This window comes from Branchiostoma belcheri, unplaced genomic scaffold (assembly GCF_001625305.1).
Source record: "Branchiostoma belcheri isolate BF01 breed outbred unplaced genomic scaffold, Haploidv18h27 scaffold35, whole genome shotgun sequence".
Taxonomy (NCBI): domain Eukaryota; kingdom Metazoa; phylum Chordata; class Leptocardii; order Amphioxiformes; family Branchiostomatidae; genus Branchiostoma; species Branchiostoma belcheri.
Window position 1 is genome coordinate 1881210 of NW_017803965.1, and position 22662 is coordinate 1903871.

Here is a 22662-nt window from a genome sequence, read left to right on the forward strand (position 1 = left end):
CATCATGCATAATTTGGAAACAAACATGCGCTGCACCGTCTGTCTGTAAAAATCTTAGTCAACATGGTTCCCGAAAAATCCCGGGATATCCCGATGAATCCCGATTTGATGCTTATCCCATGAACTGTACTGTGTTATCCCGAAAAAGATTGAAACTGTCTGACAAAACGACAAAATGTAATGTCAGATCCATGTTTATATAAACGTAAACAAACGCCCCCTCCCCCGGCCCCGCACCCACATTACAAAGTCGACAATAGTTACAGATGAACACAATTCTGTTTACTTTATTTTCAAAACGGCAGCAAGCCTAAATCTCTATACATACGAGATTCTATCAAGTCAGGAGCTAGTGTAAATTATGAGTGTTTTTTTTTATTTGAGCCGGCGGTGACATGCAAAAAATTACACAAAGTCGCCGGCGTTCTGTGGAAATCTGCAGTCCTAATTGTGGATATTGAACCCCAAATCCCAATGCAATATTCTCTACTCGAGACTGGTATTCATATGACCGTATTTTACGAAGAAAAATGAAAACTGACCGCTGACATTGATCCACCGATCTCTTCTCGTGTCATACGAGGGCGGATGCCCATATTTGGAAATCTCGGGTGTTCCCTGCGTAGCGCTAGGGTCATTGACCGCGGTTATCGAACACGCTGTTCCATTGTTCCATGGTTGTTCGAATGTTCCAAACGCGTTCTTTTTGTTCGATTTTTGGCTTAAAATGCAACTTTTTTCACCCATTTTTTGCCAATAAAATCATTTTCTGACATCTATGTTGGCCAAAATGACCAAGGTTCAATGTCTAACGTACCAACCTACCAGCATGCTGAATTTCATTTTCCTCCAAGCTCTAATTACGAAAATATCTACGATTTTTAGGTGTTTGGAGAAGAGGAGGAGGAGGAAATGAGCAAATATAATATGTTTTCCTTCGGTAAACATAATGAGAGTATCTGATGTATACAGTTAGTTTCTATGTATATGTATGAATAGCCAGTATTGCTTAATAAAAATTGTGACAGAGGAGATTATAATACTGGTCAGCAATATTTAAATGCAGGTGAAGTTTCAGCAGTAGTTGGATGAAATTTGCCTAATTGATAACTTTATAGCACTACACTTAGTGGCCTTGAATTTTTATAGTGCTAAATTGAACATTGCCATATCTTACCTTCAATTTTAGTTCATGTTTGCAAATTGCATGTTGCAAATGGGTATTTCATCCCCAGTGAGGTGTAAAAACCTTCATAATATGATTGTAAAGTAACCCAAATGTGGTTTGCATTAGGCAACTATAATCATAGGTGCATAAACTTACTCTTACTGGTTACACTGAGACAAAATGTATTTTCAGTTTGCATCTCAATAGAAACCCGGCCTGAGAGATACTGTGAGTGTAACTCTATTGTCACATTGGGATGTCAGCAAAATTTGATTGGATTAAAGTAACAAAATCAGTGGCATGTTGTTGGTGACCCAATTAGAAGTCAGAAGGGAGGCTAGTGGAGCCATGCTGTGGTGTGAAATGGATGGAGAAATAGAATTGATTTTTTGTCTAAGTAATTTTTTGGAGTAGGTATTTTTTGGACTAGTCTTTTCGTCTATGTAAGGATGGACTGATATTGCCTGCACTTAGTACGAAATATTTAAGACAGAATATTATTCCACTTGTGATTTGTAGTTTTCTACAGTTTAAATATCCAGTAGCAATTAAGGTCTTGCAGGAACCATTGAACTAGGTTGCTTTCGCCCAGTGTGGAGAGGAACACTTGTAATGCAGCAGCATTGCTTCAGACATAATCCCGCACGATCTGTATCTACGAAATGCGGGCAGAATTCACCCTAAGTGCGATCTTTGGCGTGCCGTGGCAGCTCAGCCGGAATGCATGTGCATGCCTGCACGTTGATCAAGTAATCTGATGAATACGGCCCAAGACCTCCGCACAATTCGGAGAAATTTGGTAGAAGATTGTATTAGATTGGTGGTGAACCTTGGGATTGCGACAATGAAGGCCGGTAATTGTGTTACTCCCCCAACCTTACTCAATATATGCACGCCAGAATTCTTTTCCATAGAGATCAGGGTCTTGGTTTTATCTTTGATAGAGTTTTTATGCAAAGCCATGAATAAAGTATAAATATGAGCCCAAGAAAGCTTCGGAATGCAGGATGGAGGGCGACGCATACTGATGCGTGGATTGTGGCCCGGCGTGACCACTTCCCATTAATCTAGCACTCTGACTCGGGGAAGCGGCAATAATACCTTCTATCTGGTGATTTGGTTTATTTCAATCTTTGATCACTTTTCCCCGGTACGGGTGACATAAGATATCCCGTAAATGTGGCGTCCCGACGATCCCGGGCTTAAGGGATGTGGGAACGGCCTGCTTGCCTGTGCATCAAAGTCAACCAAGGACCATTCCGCCCCATTATGTATTGATTATGAGGCTCTAACTATGATGTTCGTTCCCAGTTTTCAGGAGATAAAGCAGAGTTCGGACATTTGCTACTCGGGAAATGGGAGGCCGACAGGACAAGCCATGTATCTTGGCTTGATTTGCCCTTCGCAGCTACATCCTTTTGTGGGTTATTTTCTCCCCCGCTCGTCTGTCTTACTTGTGTCCACTAACTAATGTCTTTTGCCCACGGCTCTGACCCTGCCTTCTGTTTCCAGCCTTTTCAGGGTCAATAGCAATTGGGAAGGTGCCCGGTATCATTTGGAATGCTCCCAGAACATAGCGCAGACCCTCCGTCAGGCTTCTTCGCTCCACTATAATGGTGTTTAGTTTATGGTGGCATTTCCGCTGCTTGAGTGCTCATAAATTTCAGTAATGGCATGTTATTGATTTGATCAATTAAGATTTAATGGCCGTGTGCTAATTGGCGAGTAAGTAGTCCATTACAAGGGGGATAAATTATCCATAGCTGTCAGCACTGGCCAGGCCAGACCTCAAACTGTATCAGATTTTCTGTATTTTCGTTGTCGTCTTTTCTGTTTCCCTGACAACAGGACAACTTGGGACACCGGCTGCTCCAGAAGCATGGCTGGCGCGTGGGGCAAGGACTCGGGCGGAAGGAGCAAGGTAAAAACCAGTTTCCTCCATATCGTAACCCTGCGTCATTTACAGTTGACATTTGTGGTGTTCTTTGATTGCTTTGCTACCATCTGCCAAAAGTTACTGGTTGGGGGAGGGGGCTGTAAGAATGTGAATGTCATTGTGTTTGAGAGAGTGAATAAATGAGTGTAATGTGTGTGTGCACCAGATATCAGTTTCTCCTGTTTTAAAAGTGAAATCCAGAGGGACAAAAGTTGCATGTTGAGGTGAATCCCAGAGGAAATCAGTGCTGCTGTTTCTGTTGATAGGAAGCAGACTGTTTAATCTTGTGTTCAATGGAAGACTGTTCGATAGCTTCATCAACTGTACCAAGAGCCATGGTTTCTATATTTGACTTGTCCCCCCTTGCTTGATCAAAATGTAAATTATAATGTTGACACATCATAAAGCAATAATTCTATGAAAAGGAGTGTATATTCACTGCTATTAATATGTGCCTACGGCAAAGTTAACAATTCATGGAAAACGAGAAAGAAAAATTTATTTTCAGTTTTAGCTAGACTAAGTGACTTACTTACAAGTACTTCGTGTTTGTTTCTCATGTGGAAGTTTTTACCGCAGGCTATGTCTGTCAGATGTAGATTTATTGCTTTTTTGTAGCAATTGTTGCCTTTTAAGCTCCAGATGTGAAGCCCCTTACATCCCCAAGCAGTGTTCCATGCATATTTATCGATGATCAAACAAAAGATAAGCCAGCCCAAGTCTCTTTTGCCCTTGCCTGTTATCTGTTGCAGCGCCCCAGTCGTTAAAGTCTGGCCTTCTTCACCATATTACAACATTGTTTTCAATAATTTGGACCTGATTTTGGCAGCCGGGATGTCGTAAAATGTCCAAATGGTTCCGAGATGTAACGAGAACCACCTATAAACTGCCAGGGAAGCCTCACCACTGTTTATGATGTAGCTTAGTTACTTTACCCAAGGTAATCAAAATTCATCAAGGACACTGTGACCTTTGTATCATGTAGTTAAGATGGACTGATTGGGTTGCCTGGCAATGTTAGATAATCATTTTAACCCTCGGCATTCCAAAGTTTAGATTGTTTTTTACGGGGCTTGACTACAGAGAAAATATTGGTCACAAGACAGTAATGAAGATGAAAATACAATCAGGGCTCTAATTATTTCTTCCTTATCCCTTCAGAGTGACCCTATGGTGCCAAATTTGTGTAAATACAAGGTTGAACAGTAAGCACAAAGTTTTAAGAGAGGAATATAAATTAGGGAGTTGTATAAGATGAAACACAGCAGGCAGACGATACTGTTTAGGGTTTGTGTCTGTATATCTTTATAACTGCCCCTCAGCGTAACACACCAGCTTCTGTATCTATATAGCCAATATACCTGTAACCTCCCCTCAGTGTAACACACCAGCTTTGCAGGCACACAGTGTGGCAGCAGCTGGCTACAGTATACCGACTTGATACACCTAACCTTTACACATCTAACTCTAAACATTGATTTAAGCCATCTATTGATGGTGCGCCTACTGTACGTACTTGGTGACAACAATAGTTCTAGGTGCCTTCGCACCCCCCCACCCCCTTTGTATGTTTCCCTGCAACGTCCTTATTAATACCACTGTCAGCAAAAACTTTTTGTCAGGCAAAAATGTCCCAGTAAGGTTATACTTCTTGCTTAAGCTCCAATCCCTCGCTGCCTCTCTGCCATTCAGTCATCCTAAGGCCCGAAGGAAAACTCAGTCGACCCATCCGTATTCTGCCATAGTTCGAACTTTTCCTGCGAGATGGGATATTTATCAGTAAGGTGATTGTGCGGCTGGCTAAATAAAATTGCCAAGGCACTGGACCAAAGCTGCAAAACCAATGGAGAGAGCTAATAGTCTCATCTATTTTGCGTTTGGGGTAATCCTGGGCACATTTGATCAGGATACCTACCTTGTGTGTTACATAAATGTATGGTCCTGGTATGGGCATGTTTTTGGAAATGTGAATTTTTTCGAAGTGGTATTGCCACGAAAATGATACTATTAAATGTAAGATGCTTGAATTAAATCTAAATTTGTAGTACAGATTTGTCACCTGTTTTCATGAGGAGGATACCAAAAATTTGTTTTTGTCTTCTTTAAGTTTAAGAAGCTTCCTTGAATCATCATCTATTCACCTCACTAGTTCTCTCCACCCATCTTTTTTTGCATCTTTTTTGGGGGAGGGGGGTCCTTTTTCTACCCATTTTCCAGCAAAAAAGGGCTAAACAGTCATCGGCATGGATGTGAAAACCTCAGGGTATTTTAAGTCTGTCCACACTGAAGATTTGCCCTTGGCCCGAAGGGCAAACATTTGCATATTAAGTCACAGGATTGGTTGATGTGATAAACCATCCTGTTGACTTGCCCTTGCCACCCTGGCCAGATCGAAGGCGTTAGCATGCAACAGCAACACCGAATTCAGCACCATGGATCAAGATCGTGTTCCAGTCTCTGCAACTTGGAAATTACAGCTTCCCAGCTGTAATCACAGATACAGCCACACTTTGCGGGGTGTAAAAGGCGGATGACACAAACATTTCAAAGACACAAGGGAGGTAATACACACGTAGTTAAGGCCAAGAAGTGAGTAGAGTTCAAATCTAGGAAATCTAAACCACATTTGACCTTCATTACTTGTCTATATTGATTAATGCAAATTTCCTCATTTTTTTTTACATTGAGCTAACTCTCAACAGCCATTAAACAGGATAGAGAGAGACAGAGAGATAGAAGATAGCTTGGATTTAGGGGAAAAGAAAAATCCAAGTATAAAACAGCATGCAAATAACTCTACACTGTATTTGTCAGTCTTTCTTAACATAAATTTGGACTTTTTTGGACTTAACATAGTTTGGAGCTGAAGACAGTCTCTAGTCTAGGGCTTAAGGCAGTAAGACAGGAGTTTTAAAATCCCCCATCCTTCTTTTATTTTATTTTAGATTAAAAGGATCACAGAGTTACTAATGTATTATTTTCTGAATGCTGTCTTTCCCCCTTAGTCCACACCAATTTAACCAATTGATTCTAGGGTTTGCCTGCTTCATTTTTTTCTGATTCCAAAAAATAAAGATTCAGGTTACGAATCAATTCCCTAATGCTCATATTTTGGCCCTCAAGATTGCAAAAAGCTCATTGTCTTGCTAGTTGTTACAGTTTTTCCATTATTCAATGCATTGGTTTGACAAAAAGGAAAAAATTCATTGTTTGAATTATAAACTGGCCTTCGTAGCTTTTGAGGCTATCATAGAATACCTAGGCTTGTTTTTATTTGATTTTATTTTGCCCTGTTGCTTCATTTTTTGTTGAAAAAAATCCGAGAACCAACAAATGAAATTGGCATGGCCTTTCTTTGATTTTTCTTGACCCAACCTGAGGACAAGGCAGTGTGATCGTGTTTCATATGTAGGGAGAGAGGTCCCAGCCTAATGTATCATTCAGCACACAAGTCGTCTGAGGTATCGTCTTTTCTCCATTCAATTCCAACCCGGTGATCACATTCTGTGTGGATTATCCCAGTTGAGACCTAAAAGACAGTAAACATATTTGCAGTGAAGATTGCGGATGAGCCGGCTGGGCCCAGGTGTTTGAATAAGGCATTATGGTGCTAAACCTTTTATGCCACTCTCCTCGGAGGAAAATTGTCAGGAAGTTGGAACCAAATTAGTGATTACTAGCTTGGGTTTCTCACTTTCAAATTAAGATTTCCACGATTTTTTCTTCTAGATCACTGACAGAGAGTGATTTTCAAAAAAGACAAATACCAGTAACCCTACTCTTGCACAAGTTTCTATCTATTGTTTACATACTTATGTACTCTTGTTGTGCAAATATCTTGTTCTTTTGTCCTAAAAGAATAATTGAGTTTGCTTCAGACCAATGCAACAATTCCTCATTTCCTTAATGTAAAGTATGAATTTTCTGAATGCTAAATTACTGACATTTCGGAAAGCCAAGGTCAACATGTCCTTGTTCCTTTTTCACCAATAGTGGCAGGGCTAGTCTCTGAGGATATTTGATAGAGTGGTGTATTACAATGTACATTGAACTGGTCATCATGTACATGCATATTGTAGACTGGGTGATGTCTGTGTCATGCAACTAGAAACAGCAAGCAAAGCATTGTAAAGATTTGAGCAGTGAAAGTTTGAAAGAAAAATGTTGCAAACCTTCAAGATAGATTTTATTTGATGACACAAGAGGAAAAGATAGGGGGTTGGTCTAAATATCCCTCTCTTATGAATAGAATCAAAGTCAGGTTGTGTCATTGTTAACATACAGTCAAGCTTGCCCAAACGATTGATGTAAGCATGAAGAGACTTGCAGACCTCTTGTCCAACGCGACTGTGACTAGCACTTTTCACACCGCACATGGGCCAATGTTTGCCTATGATGACCGTGTCATTTTGATGATAACTAGCAAGAAATCTCGGTGGATTCAGTCCACTTGCCATTGATTATGACTGCATGACAGTCTTTGTGCAATGTACATGTAAACTGGCACCAGCTGGGTCACCTTGGGTCAATGGGGCATTCTATTATAGAATAGGTGGAAGTTTTGCTGCAGTTTTCTTGTCCTCTGTCTTGTCTTGTGGCCATGCTTTTTGTGTAAAAGGACCACTTGTCTAAGAAGACCACTTTTCCTCGGTCATATGGATGGTTGCCTTAGACAAACTTGATTGCAAATTGTGAATTCTAGTACTGGTAGAGGTAAAGTTACATGTAGTCTGGGGTTAGTTAACTTTGGAGCAGTGACAAGACTTCATTTCTATAATGTATGCTTCAGATTGAATCGTGTTTTAGGGCTTAGATATCTTTTTATTAACTGTAAGTCACATTTAATACCCAAATTACTTTCCGATAATCCGAACTCAAGATTTCCCTGTAGATTCCAAGTTTGCAGTAGGCATCAGGTATCAATTTGGACCCAGTAATTGAATTTCCATCATTTGATATTATGTGCCAATTTCATGATGAAATTTGCTTTTCCATTAGAACCATACTACATATGTGTATCTCGTTTTTCAGAACAGGCAATTTTTAAAGTTGACTGAAAATAAGTTACAAAAATTAGGTCAGTGGAGAGATATGGTGTGAAAAGTTGGGAAAACAGAAATTGGACATTATAAATATCTTCAAATGTGTGAATAAGGTCATGTGTCTGTATCCGTAACTCTTGCGAGATTACATTTTTGAAGTGATTGTGGTCATTCATTGATCCTGATGAAGGCGACAGTGGTCTTTAAAAAGTTGACTCAAGGCCACACCAATTTAATCAATCGTTTCTCGGATTTGCACACTATATTTTTTAAATCTTATTTGGAAAAAATATACAGGTTGTGAATCAACTCCAAAACTGCTTATATTTCAGCCCCAACAGTTCAAGCCTGTCCTTGTCTTCCTAGTTGTTAGAGTTTGTCAATCTGTCAATGGCAGTGATTTGATAAAAAGTTCAAAATTCATTGTTTGAATTATAAACCAGCCTGGTACACTCTATGTTGACTTCATGATTCATATTGTACTTTTGGAGCTATCTTAGGATGCCGATAGCTAGGCCCTTTTTTTATTTTTGCTCTAGCTGTTACTTTTTCTTTTTCTGAAAAAAATCCAAGAACAAACAAATTAAATTGGTATTGGCCTAACCTGCAATAGCTGCCTTCCCATCACACTAGTGTACAATGTATATCACGCATCCATAAATCTGGTCTGTCGTAAATTTATACTGCTGTGCATTAAAATATTACTCATGCTTGAGTGGTTAGAGGCCTTGATGACAAAACTGCTTTGTTATTTACATAGTACTAGTAACAGGAAATATTTAATGACTCCACATTCAAGCTACCTTTCTTTGCAAGAAGTCTTTTTTCTGATATAATTTGATTTAAAAAAAGTGTTTTTCCGTTTTTCATGAAAATGCAGTAAAAGGTGTATAATATATGAGACATGATACTAGATTACATCTGCATGATTATGCATATCCTTTGACATGCTTGTCTATTTTATGTTGACTGCAGAAAAGTTCTTCATGTTTCAAATAACCCTGTGAGCCGATACGTAAGACAAGAATCCCAGGTCAACCCCACTCCATTTCTTAAGAATAGACCCCTCTGCGTTTAGACTCCCCCCCTGACATAAATGATACCTCCCCTAACTGAGTAGGTCCACATACAAAAGTGTTTCCTCTGATGAATTGATACGCGGGGGAGGGCTTAGATACTCACACCACGATCACCCTACCTAGCACGACATGCTCTCCTCTCCTGTGAGCATTCCCCATACTTTAATTCCATGCTGATCAGTGGAGAGCAGATGGAATGTGGGATTAGAGGACATCATGCAACCTCCTCTCTGTTCTAAAACAGGTGTGTGTTGAAATGGTTGTCATGGCTGTATTGGGGATGGATGCTTTTTTAAAGAGTGGTAAAGGAGTGTGTGTGTCTATGGTTATGTGTGTGTGTGTATGTGAGAGAGAGGTTGTTTATTTGTGTGTGTGCCTGTGTGTATGCAGTGAATCTGAAATGAGATTTTATGAAATGCGTACTGTCTGAGAAGTGTATGTAAGAGCTTGAATAGGGATGTAGTTTTGTATCTAGATAGAACTGCAGCATAATTATGTAACAACAAGTACCTTGCAGAGTGTTTGACATAGATGTACACCATTTATATGTATTGCAGTGCACCTGCTTTCATTTTGATATGGGCCATTCAACAATTGCTGCTCTTTTTTCAATTGTATTGCATACCAGTCTTGTGCATTGTTATTTACACAATGCTTTTTTTCACCACCAATTGTTCATAGGTAACGCTGGCGAGAAAGACATGGTAATTTCTCTAACTCTTCGCACTTTGTCTGCCCTTTTTTGTGGTTACCAGTAAGAAAACATCAGGTGATAACTGTCTCATCAACCATCTTCTTGGCTCGATGGTCACATTTTTTCTGCCATGCTTATCCTGGTTAAGTTGTAACAGTTCTCATTTCTGCTCAGGTTTGGACAGATTGGAACAAATCAGTACAAGAGATTATGACTTACAAATGTATTTCTGACAGCTAGAGCCACAAAATCAAAAATCCACAAAATCAAAAAACTTCGACAAAATATCTTGTTGACAGCAAATTGTTGTTAAAATTGTTTGTCTTTTGCATCTGTGTAGTTTTTTCATTCATTTATAAATGTATGTAATGTGACTGAGGAAAATGACATCAAGGAAACATGAACATTTTTGACATCTACACAATATTAAAATGATTTACACGATAGCATGCTTTCAACAAAGAATTTTTGTGGCTTGAACAAGGGGGCCATAAATTACGAGTGTTTCAGAAGAATTAAAAGCACATTTGTTTATTCAATTACTGCAATCACCTGGGCAAAATTTCTTTTGACTTGAATGATACATACAATAAAACTTTGTTTTAGATGTTCAGGAATTGAAACAGCCTGAGTGTACATACACTTGTTCCAGGCTGTTTTTTTGTGCGAAAGTGGGCGTTTGTTTATTCCTTGAATCTTGCTTTGCCATGTGTGTTTGTGGGTGCGAGCCATTTTAACCTTGCTTGGTATGTTCTTCTCTCAACAGATGGCTCCCGGAGATCCGTTGCTATGGTAACTGGTTGTGTTTTCTGTTGGCGACGAGTCTTGACAGTTCTCTAAGATTCCTTACCAGTTCCTAACTGCTGTGTTAAAATCTGAGTTCTAACTATGAACATTTTTGCTTCTACCAAAATAGGTCATGATTTGATATCAACATCAGTAAAAGTAACATTTTTTACCTGTCACAATTTTACCTAAAAAATGCAAAGTAAAACCATTCTTTGTCTAAATTTTCCTTCTACAGTTGTCAAAAAAAGTGCAATACATTTGTACTTAAGTGCATATACTCTTTAAAAGGTATCCAATACAATTTCAGAGCAGGAAAACAAGAAAATATTCTAGAACAAGCCTAGGATACAAAACAAGCAAGTGTTTTCCTTCAGTGACATCTCACACATAGATATCAGTATGCAATGGGATAGGGTTGATTCAACATCCAAAGAATGACCAGAAAATTGACTTTGAAAATCCAGTGTTGCTGCTCTGAAACTGCAGTGAATACCTCTACTAAAACACAATACCGTGGTGAAATTCACAGCCATTGCAGGGTTCTAATTGGAAGAGATCTCTCTGGAAGAATCTTCTTCCCGCTGTAATTACCTGTCAGCGTTCATTGGCTAATGGCCGGTCAACCCGGGTGTGTTTCCTTTGTATGGTGTAATTTGCCCCGATTGGAATACCAGCAGACAACCCCAGAGGGTAACAGAATCATGTTCCCCACCTCCCACGGCATGACAAGTTAATACCCCCCACCATTATGTAGGAGCCATTTGTGAATAAATGATTTACGCCTTCTGTAAGTGCATTCCTGCTTTCCTGGAATGTACCAATTTCAACTGCCAACTTCTTGACTGCAAAAGATTTGACATATTGCAGGAACTATCCAGGTTTGTACATGATATAGTTTGCCATATATTTCCCATTCAAAGCCCAAAAACATACTGTAGACCTTTGATTGGTAGAAACATTAAAAACAGCTTTGCACGTTTAATGCCAAAAAATTGTGATGACTAAGATTGGCTCTTTACGAAAAGAATCACCATTGTACTTAAATTCAGTTCTTTGTTTGTAAGGCCACACCAACTTGATTTCTTGTTCAGAAAAAATATGAAGCGACAGGCAAAAAAAATTAAAACTTGCATCCTCCTATAGCCCCAAAAGCTAACATAGAAGCCATGATGTCAACATACCATGAAGGCTGGTTTAGAGTTTAAACAACAAATTTTGAACTTAAAATCAAATTGCTGCATTGATAAACTGTAACAGAGTTAGGAAGACTAGTACTTTTGGGGCCAAAATAAATATAAGTATTTGGGGTTGATTCATGACCTAAACCTTTTTTTTTTCAAATCAGGTAAAAATGAAGCGGGTTGGTGTGGCTTAAATCAAAAGACATTTATATGAAAGCTGTCTTGACTGGTCAACAACTAAAATGTCCAGATGAATTGATGTCAAACTGTGGTCCAATGTATTGGTGTTTCCTCCCAGGAGCTGTGTATGAAGAGATAACAGGTGTGGTAAAAGTGCTGTCACCTAACCTTACACCTGCAATCTGTTTCTGTCACTTCCTGCTGCACACACTAGCAGTTTTGTAGGACTTGCGTACTGTAAAAGGATTGACTGACTTCCAGTAGACTTGCCATACTTGGCAGAGTGGCTGTCAACACTTCAGTCCTGTGTTCTAGTCAGTGTCCATCTTTCTGTCATTTGGCAAAATTTTTGCTTCTTGTGACAGACAAAAATTTGCAGAATCTGTCGTCTTTGATGGACAAAAATTGGCTTGTAAAGAAATAAAAAAAGAGCTTAGTCTACCAGCAAACTTTGCCCCTCAAAATGCAGGAAATGGCATTTCACGGTGGTAAAATCTGGGTTGCAAAGTTCCCACATGCCATAGAACCCGAACTGTGTTCGATCGTGTTCGATCTGGGCAATTCGAATCGAACCCGCGTTCTATTTCGGGGTCACCTGCAGTCATTTACAATAAAGCGGCAAAACAAGCCTTTCTGCCTCCGTGCCGTTCAACAGATAAAAAACAACACTTTTCTATAGATAAAAACAGTTTCCTGGACAGTACATGTCCGCTATCATTTTTTTGTGGACATGTAACATGTAGCGAAGCTACTGTCGTATCCTTGGGTGACCTTGAATACTGTAATGATTCTTTACGCCAGTATAAATAACACAATGCAGACTTTTGGTCGACATGACATGTCTGCAAAACTCGTTTTAACCTGGAAGCATGGAAAGTCAAGCATACCCCATTTACGGCTCAAAATGACTGTAACGGTTGTCCCGAAAATCGTGTTTTAGGGATTTTTTAAAAATGGTCTCAATTTTGAATCATGGGTAATTTAGTGCGAAAAATGTAAAGAAAAATCATTTTTTCACCAATATGTCGACAAAAACTAGACTTAAAATCAAAAATTAAAAAATCCCTAAAACACGATTTTTTATCTTATTCCTAGTCGTCGAAAAATATAAAAATCGGGGATCTGGGGTAATATACGTAGCCAGGTTAAAACGATGTTTGCCTAAAAACATGACATGACTTGTGGTCTTTCAGAGCGAAATTTTGAAAAATCAATGATTTAACATAAACAGCTAATATTGAAAGGATGTTAAGGTAATAATTTCATTTTAATTTGACGAAATTTACCATTAAATCCTTTTTGTTTATTTTCAAGTGTTTTACTGGTAGGCCAAACTCGGCCCAAATAGCGTCTTGTAATCCGATACCTTTTAGAACGCGCCTAGCAATGGGAAAGAATACCGTAGTGACAGACCGCCGTGTTTCAGAGGGTCAAGATTTCACAAATTTCTTGCTAGAGCATTGATGTGATTTTAGGTCTAACAAATTCACAATGACAGAAATACATTCCAGGCTGGGTAGAACACTGTTGTAGTCAGTGAACATCTGTACCATCAGATAACTTTTCAAAAACATGGCCTGTGCATTACAACTGCCCCTAGGACAATTGCAATTACATTCTCAATAGGATAATGAAAGAAAGCAGACGGTAGCAGGATGGGACTTATAATTTTTTCATGGCGACAAATGTCTCTGACCTGTAATTGCTGGACAAAGGAATGTCCAGTATGACAACCACAAGTTAGTAGTGAAGCAAATGCACTTTACTTAAATAATGTATTTGGTAAGTGGTATGGCGTGACTTACACAGGAAGAGGCTGTTTCTTGCATTGTCACACAAAAGACAACCTTTGGTTAGGGGGGAAAAACTAGGCCTTGTCATAAAATGAAGGATGATTTTACAAATTAGAATATTACTTCCACATGTGTTTGGTGCAAAGAGGCAGCAAAATGGGCTTTTATCAATACTGGTTCTTTCCTTGGTGCTGAAAAGGTTGTTACAGTTTCCCAACACTATTTTGGCAGTATTTTTCCTCCGTAATGGCATATTTTAATTGAAAGCTTTACATTACGTGATGAACTAGTACATATCTGGCTCAATTTTTGAAAACAGTCAACACTTTGTGGAGAGTTTTCGACCACAGAAAATTGCTGATATACTTTTGTCACTTTTCGATTGTAAATTTTTTGATGATGTATAGAACTCTGTCCAACACAGCAGTAGGGACTGTGGAAGGCAATAGGTATCCTGGACTTGGGGTGCTGGTGGCTCTCATGCGTTTTGCTGTTCTCCACAATTTTGTTGTTTCTTGCCGCTGTGTAGTGCGCCGTGTAGTGAACTTGGATACCACTGTCGTTTTTCGTTACAGGCCGCACCGACCCCCTCCCCATCGAAGTAAAAGACGACCTTCTCGGCGTCGGACGAATGGAAATGGAGGTACTAACACATGCTTTATCGAGCTTACTTAATTTTCAAGCTCAGTAACTTTTCTTTTATACTTTTGTATGTCAACATAAGTCAAATTTCTGCAAGACAATTTAAAATGAAGAGTTAAAGTCACCCCTTAAATTGCAGTCTGAATTCGGGTGTGAAAATTTCCAATTAGTATGTTAATAGCAAAAGTCTCTGTTTAGTGGTAATGTCATTTTTCTTAACCCCACAGGGATCTAAATGATAACCTTGATATATTACATGTCTGCTGCTGTTTGTGAACGTGTTATTGCTTTCTAATTCAAGAGTTTTTTTCACAATTTCATTGGGGAAAACAGCTTGGAAGCCACCCTATTTATTGTCTTTTTATTGTTAACATTCTTCAGATTACCACAGGTAAGTATTATTTGCACTTTTTTGATGTAAGAAAAAATGTTAAACTTCTTGGCTTTGAACAGAGTAGCTTAGAGTTAACCAGAATGTTGAAATTGCTTGATTTTACCAAGAATGGAAGCTTCTGTGGTCTTGGTGCTGTTACTGATTTGTTCTTCCTTTGATTTTGAATTATTCTTGTTTATTGTGGTGCTATTCTAAAACGTCGTCTTGGGGTAAGTCAAGAATATGTTGTGCAATAGATACTGTAAGTCTGGTTATTTTTCTTCTGTGAATTGCAAAACAATTGGTTTCATGACTAACCAATATAGATAAGGTCTGGATACTGCAATAAATTATACAAGAGTGTTAAAGGACTTTCATGAAGACTGCTGCAAATACGAAGTTGTTACAATAACCAGATTTACGGTATGAAAATCTTTGCTCGTACCCATGGCATCTGAATGTTATCATCCCTTTGACTCCTTTGACATTTGATATGCAACCTACACAAAGGTAAGGAAATGTAGCTTCTTTATCGAGATTAGCCATCTCTTGTGGGATTCCATGGGGAAGGGTTGCATGCCTTTCGACAGATAAGGTACCCTATGCATGTTGTACAGTATGAGGTTACACACACACACACTCACATGTATAGCATTTATCATACTCTATTGCAATAATATTTATTGTGCATTGCTAGTTTTTTGTGCACAAGGTTATTATAGTTATTGTTAGTTTTAAATGCTGTATCTGTAGTCTTCAAGGTTTTAAGCAGCACACTTTACACAATGTAAATATTATCAGGGTATGAATATTATATGTCATATCATATTTGTGAAATGGAAAGAAAAAAGATGTGAATAATATGAAGATATGCTGTGATATTTTGGGAAATGTACTAGATACTCTTTACACAAAAACACACAACACACACACACACACACACACACACACACACACACAAAACCTCTATGCATGCAAAAACGTTTCTAATAGGCCATGTTTATTTGATCATTATGGATGACATCCTCTAGGAAACTCCAAAACAGCCAGCGTGTGAATGAAAAAAAAAAGTTTGTGAAAAAAAGTTGCTTTAATGATGAAATCTATGTGAACATGAAGATTGAAGAAACGACTTAACACACAGAGTTTGCTATAATAGCAAATAATGAGACTCTTCTTTTCTCTTTTTTCTTTGTAATTTACGGCATATATTTTGCTTATTTAGCAGCTGCTTTGTACAATTTACAGTATGTTGAAAACAGACAAAAAATCATGCGCGCAAGATGTCATCCATATAATCAAATCAACATGGCCTTAATACAGTTATGGCCTTTTATACAGTTGTTGCCATCTTTTGTAACCAGTGGCATTTTTTGCCATTAAAGTATAGTGTATTACGAGAGTTATGTAAGCTTCTTCACTTTGAGTTATTTATATCACTAAGAACCCAGAAAGCACTTGAGCCTCCGCAGGAAGCTGGCTTAAGGTGAGTTCTTTTATCCTCAAGTTTAATAATCATGTCTTCTTGGCTGGGAGTAGTTTTATTACCTTCAGATTGAATAATTGACACACTGTGAAGTGCGTAAGCAGAAAATGGCCATACTTACTGATAGGCCTGTTAATATTTATGAAGGAATGAAAGGTTGGGACAAGTTCTCTTTACTGTCATGTAGTTTTGCACACATTGATGTATCCTTGTGAATGTATAGTCCATTATGTATAGATAGCCTGAGGCCCATGTCAGCTGTGGTTGCCATTTTTGGCTCTTCCTATAGGCATTTTTAACATTACAAAGTTGTTGGCATTACTTCTTCGGCTTGTTTCCAGTTAGAGTGGAAGTTTTGGACTTTAAATCCTGCAAGTATGTAAAAGTTGCCTTAAGAGGGGTGCAGAAGAACTTTCACAACTTGTTTGCCAGTGTGCCGCCTAGGTTATCCTTCAGTTCACATCGACACACCGTTTCAAATTCCTGTTGTAAAGTCCTTTTACAGCAACAGTTTCTTTCCCCAGACTGCAAATTATGGAACTCTCTCCCAAACACATGCTTCCCTTCCGAATACAGTCCTCAAGCTTTCAAAATATACAGTCACTGCCATTTTTTGGCATAGACAAATGTCGTATCATCTAGCTCAGTGCTTAAAGAAAGAATTGTGTATATCATTTAGCATTACATGCACTTATAATGATTTGTTGTTGATCTGACACGAATGACCAAAGGCATTTCAGCATACATTTGTATAGTGTTTCAGAATGTGTAGGTACATGTAGTTACAATGTAGCTGGTACAGTTAATATTTGGATAGTTTTTGCTTTGTGAATAATAAGATCGCTCAATTTTGCTTCTAAAAACAGCAAGTCAGCAGCCAAAGATAGGAAACCATTAACAAAGTCAGCATTGTTGGTGGGAACCACATCTGTCACTATCATTAATGCACCATTACCTGTACACCTGTCAGACCTAGGGAAAAAATGTTGTTTACTGTTTCAGTCGTTAAAAATTAGGTCGGCAGGTAGGGATTATCTTTTTGCTTTCTTCTTTTTTGTTAGACTTTGGCAATCTTTAGTGATCCAACTTATACAGTTTAAGAAAGTAAAACTTGCATGAGCACACTTCTATTTTCAATGTCAATTTTGAAAAACCGATCGTACAACATTTCATCACTCAGGTGTGAGATCATGGAGCTACAATGTAGAAAAGGTTGATCATCTCTAAAAATTTATGTTCCTTGTCCACGCAAAACAGGCTAGGGTCGGCAGTTTCTTCTAGGGTAGCTTGCAAAACAGGAAACACAACATTTTTTTCCTAGGCCTCATCATGTGATCCACTAACAATGGAAATACATGGTTTGGTCCTTAAACAGTCCACAGTAAACATACTAGATATTTCCCTAAGTTTACATTTGATAGCCATTTTGAAATTTATCACCTGTCCTTGACGGCATAAAAAAGATGTGCAATGCCAGTTTCAAGGTCAAATGATTCACCAACACTGAAAATACTTGGGTTGGTTCTTGGACAGTACACTGCAAAGCTAGATATTTTTCTGTTCACATTTGATAGCAGCCATTTTGAAACTTCCCGCCTGTCCTTGAAGGCAGACAAAAGATGTACAATGCCAGCTTCAAGGTCAAATGACCATACAGTATTGAGACAGGCAGAAAGCATGGCAACTGCCTCCAGGGAAGCAGGAAAAAATGGATCAATGGCAAGAGCAGATTTTCGTAATGGTCGCTGATATCTGTATTACTTAGTTGCATGGGGACATAAAAAACACACTGCATCCTGGAGATTCTTGGCAATGCACGGCGTAACGCTACTCCACAGTGGGTGAGTTGTCTCCAACTATGACTGCCTTTTTGATAAGGTATAAATAATTCTGATTAATGAGGTAATGGGAGATGGGATACATTCTCAAATTGCAATTAGGATAATTGGCCTGATAAAGGTTGTAAATTAGTGTCTTCACTGTGAGCATTGTCGTAAATATTTGCAACTTCGACTTCATAGAAAGAGAGATTCAATTCCTGAAAGCTATTTTTGTCATGATTAACTAAGATTACATGTATGTACATTGTGTACATGTTCTGTATCTGTTTTCATCGAACGGTTTGGTCGGTCTTCTGTATGACACACCAGTTTTGCAGGCAGCTGCAAATATGTCATTGGACAACCCAACATGCGATGTGCAAAATGCACAGTCATGAAGTTATTTACGGCGGTCACAATTGAATTCACTGCAGCTCCTATTTGCTCTTCTCTGATTTCATTTCGAGCTGTTAAAACCCTATATGGCTGAAACCACGTCCCCACTGACTTTCTAATTGGGTCACCGAACACTGTCTATGGACTTTTCAATCAATTCTGTCTACCTTCAAATTCATGGTCCAATAGGATCATGTAGAGGAATTCCATGTTAACAGATTCTATCAGTAGGGATTTATTTTGACTGTCGTATTTGTAGTTCAGCAAAGTGAGAGGAACCAAAAGATTTGTGACTGAGATAATCTGATGCATATATTTCAGGCTGTATTTGATTGAGCTACATGTACTGTACATAGACTGATATTATCATGACACTTTTATCATGACAAGCTGTCAAGAAATAATGGAAACAGAACATAATTTTGTATGTAGGCATGTATGCTGGTACTTTACGCAATTTTGCCAAAGGAAGCTAATCACTGAATCAGAAATCCATGACATCCATCATGATTAGATGTCCTCTAGAATATTAACTTGCTAAAACTTCTAATTTTGTTTTTCCACTTTTGAAACCAGTTGCTGATGCCTTCAAAATCTGTATACAGTATACATGTACATGTAGCTGTATAGAAGGGCCATTCTCTCACACCACAATTTGTATTCGTTATAACAAAAGTAAGCCGGAAAATGTTTGGTACGAAGAGGCAGCAAAATGGACTTTTATCAATACTGGCTCTTTCCTTGGTGCTGAAAAGGCTGTTATTTCTTCCCAACCCTATTTTAGCAGTATTTTTTCATGGTAATGGAATGTTTTAATTGAAAGCTTTACAATATTAGTACATATTTGGCACAATTTTCAAACAGTCAAAATTCTTTTTAGTGCTTTATGAGTTTTCGACCATAGAAAATTGCTAAGGTACAGTTTCTTATCAATTGTAAAATTCAGAACCTGACAGAAAATGGTCAAACAGCTCCCATAGATCTATACGCCAGATTCTGAGCCTAGCATTTAAGAACTTTCAAAAATTGATTTTGCCCATGCAGAAAAGTCCCTTATTCCCTGATACTCTAATTGTTTTGGAGAGGGAACATGTTTAAGGCATCCAGTATGAGGAAATCTGTCTGATATTGACTTAACTCCCATTTCTTTGCACATTTTGGTTATTGCTTCATACTTGAAACATTTGAAGTACTGGTAGCCCCCAGTCAAGCTACGTTAGTAGTCCCTTTATTTTTTGTTACTACCACCAATTAATAGAACCAGCCTACAAAAACAAGCAACCATTTTCCTTTATCGACATCATATAATTCAGCTTAAGACACTAAAAATGCCAACTTTGAAAAAAATAGTTTCACTCCCCTGAAATCAGTTTGAGTGCTTTTAACAAGTTGTCACAGCCACTAGCTAACAACTTGTCTGTTAGGTAGACTTAACACCTCAGTGGACCTTAATACAACTAAGTCCCCACTTTGCATTAGGTTTTGATGCTATTAGTTATAATTGTAAACTGACAGCCCTTCTGTCTTATTATGACCGCGTGTCACTTGTACACTATAAGTGACGCCGGTGTGTCCTTTGAACGATACTTTCTCACTAATGGCGCTTTAAAAACTACTCCTGACACTTGTTTGACAGTTATCTATGTCACACAGACATGTAACATTCTTGCAACCACGGGCAAATTGGAACAACCTCTAGTCCTTTGAGACTACTAGTGGAGCGTTATCGTTCCACCACAGCAATGTCCTAATTATAATCACGTTGGAAGAATGTACTGTGCCTGCGCAAACCTGTAATGTGTTGTGCATAGCACTTCTACAGAAAATATTCTTTAAGGTCGTATTTAAGGATGATAGCCCTTCTGTAGTTTGCAAATGTTGTGTTTGAAAAATATTGTCTGCAAAGGGCAAAATTCTGACCAAATATCCTATCAAAACTGTGAAAAATCTTTGTTTTGTGGGGGCACAGTATGTTAGATAGAGGATATGTTAAAATATGTATATTTTATCATACAAATTGCGGCTTGATTAAAAAACATTCTGCCTGAAATGAAAATTGTTGTCCTTCGTGTATGTCAGATGTATTTCACCAAGTATCACCTAAGCACCCATCTTTTAGCTCAGCACAGAAAGTTTACTTTAACTTTGTAGATGTCTGAAGGTTCATTTTTCCAATAGTTCCACCTTCTTGTGTTGTTAAAGATGAAGGAAGTCATTCTTGGCTGTAGAAGAAGCTATTGTCTGATGGAGGAGACATTGTGGTGCCTGGTATTGATTCTTTAGCCTGGGATCATACCCCACCCCTGTCTACTGTAAATCCATTTACTTTTGCCTTGGTTTCGTAACTGGTGCTGTAGCAGGCACCATATGGCATTGGATTACATTATGTAGCAAGTGGTAGGACAGGGTTGAAGGGGCTGGTCATCATATACTAGTATATGACTTTGTTAGAGAATAAAGCAAGGAGTAGTTACACCATATGTGATGGTAAAAAAATATGCATTTTGTTCTGCAAATGTGGCCTTTCTAGTTTCAGGTTGTACTGTAATCTCAGAAGCTACATGTACAATGTACAGGGTTTATATACAAGTCATTTCTACTGACATCATCATTGCCCCAGGGTGTTGTTTTCTCATTTTCCTACAATCCAAACAAAACTGTACAAGAGACTCTTTCAGTCTGATACATCCAAACTTTTCTGCCTTCACCTTCATCTTGTTTAAAATTACGTGGCTTTAAACACGACCATCAATCTCTGCAGACCAGTTACTCAACTCAAGACAATCTTCTGTGTAAGACACTACTTGTATCGCCCCCATTTAGTTACCGCTGATGGACTGATGTCTCCCCAGGTGCGTTGAAGAATTCCCTGTCTTCTGGAAGATAAAGCTATTCTTAGTGATACAGGAAGGTACTACATTGACGAGTGAGACTTTGTGGTGCCTGGTATCGAATGATTGATCCCTTGGTAGGCTGTTTGCCCAGCCTATTTCCTTTGTTGTAATAAAAGGTGGGAATTCCTATACAGCGTTGGCCTTGCCCTTAGCTCTTATTTTTATTCGAGAGCTAGGCAAGGCCAGTGCAATTCACCGTTTTCTCGGACTGAACTGCTTGAAAACTTTATAGTTACACATAGAGAGGAAACTTAACATGAAGGTTGCACTGTTACATTGTTGCAAGTCTCTTTCAAAAGTCTTTTTGAGACTTGTTTTGGCCAAGTGTCTTTTGACAAGAATGCTGTAAGCCATCGCTCCCATGTCTGTAGAAAAATCCACACCTCGTACATGTAGACAATAATAGTAGGAGTTTACTTTGATGTGCAACGGTATCAAGTCATAAACTAAACTGTTGCTAGTGCCAGTCATCATCATCATCCACTGTATTCTGCATCTGTAGTTGTAAGAACCTGTCCTGCAGCTGAATTCAGTCTTTCTTCATTTCCTTCCACTGTGTCTTCTGTCTTGCAAGTTCTCTTAGCTCTTAGAGTTTCTTTTCTGTTGTGGGAGGGCCTAGCCCTCTGTGCTTCATGTCTTCCTTCAGCATGCTGAGCAGATCAACACAGTGTCTTCCTTTGTGTGACACTCGTGTGTCAATTTGCTAGCTGACAAGGCAACTTTTCTTCTGATTTACAGGAGCAAGTTTAAGGAAAAACAAGTTGCTAGATTGATTCAGCCTAACCATATGCATACTCCCTTGAAGTAGCAACTCACAAGAAGATATCTTCAAGGGGCATGATGGATTTTCTGCCACTTCTTCCCAAACAAAAGTCATCATCACGCTCGCTCCTAGCAGGCTGAAAGAAAATTCAAGGTCAAAAATGCATCTGGTTGCTGAAGAGATAAGAATGCCCAAAAGTCACATCAACTCTGGCCTTTTGGAAAGTGTTGAAGAATGTTTGTGGGGTATCTTAACTCTGATTAGCTCCAAATGGGGGAGGAAATGCCAGGTCCCCACAGGACTAGCTGACTGGATTACCGTAGGAATTGGGAGTTTGCGAAGTAAATTTAAGTCAAGGTCTTGGAGTAACAACGAAGGGATTCTGTTGTTTTGGTCATGGCTTAATCCATCTAGAAACTAGAAAGG

General features: G+C 38.7%; 1 protein-coding gene across 1 annotated transcript in view; it reads left to right on the forward strand.

The window, feature by feature from the left end:
* The window catches only part of LOC109475818 (G patch domain-containing protein 8-like), a 179300-nt gene that overhangs the window by 104310 nt on the left and 52328 nt on the right, over positions 1–22662 (forward strand). Inside the window, 2 exon segments of the mRNA XM_019776603.1 lie at positions 3017–3089; positions 14438–14505. Of these exon segments, the coding sequence (XP_019632162.1) occupies positions 3017–3089; positions 14438–14505 (141 nt within the window).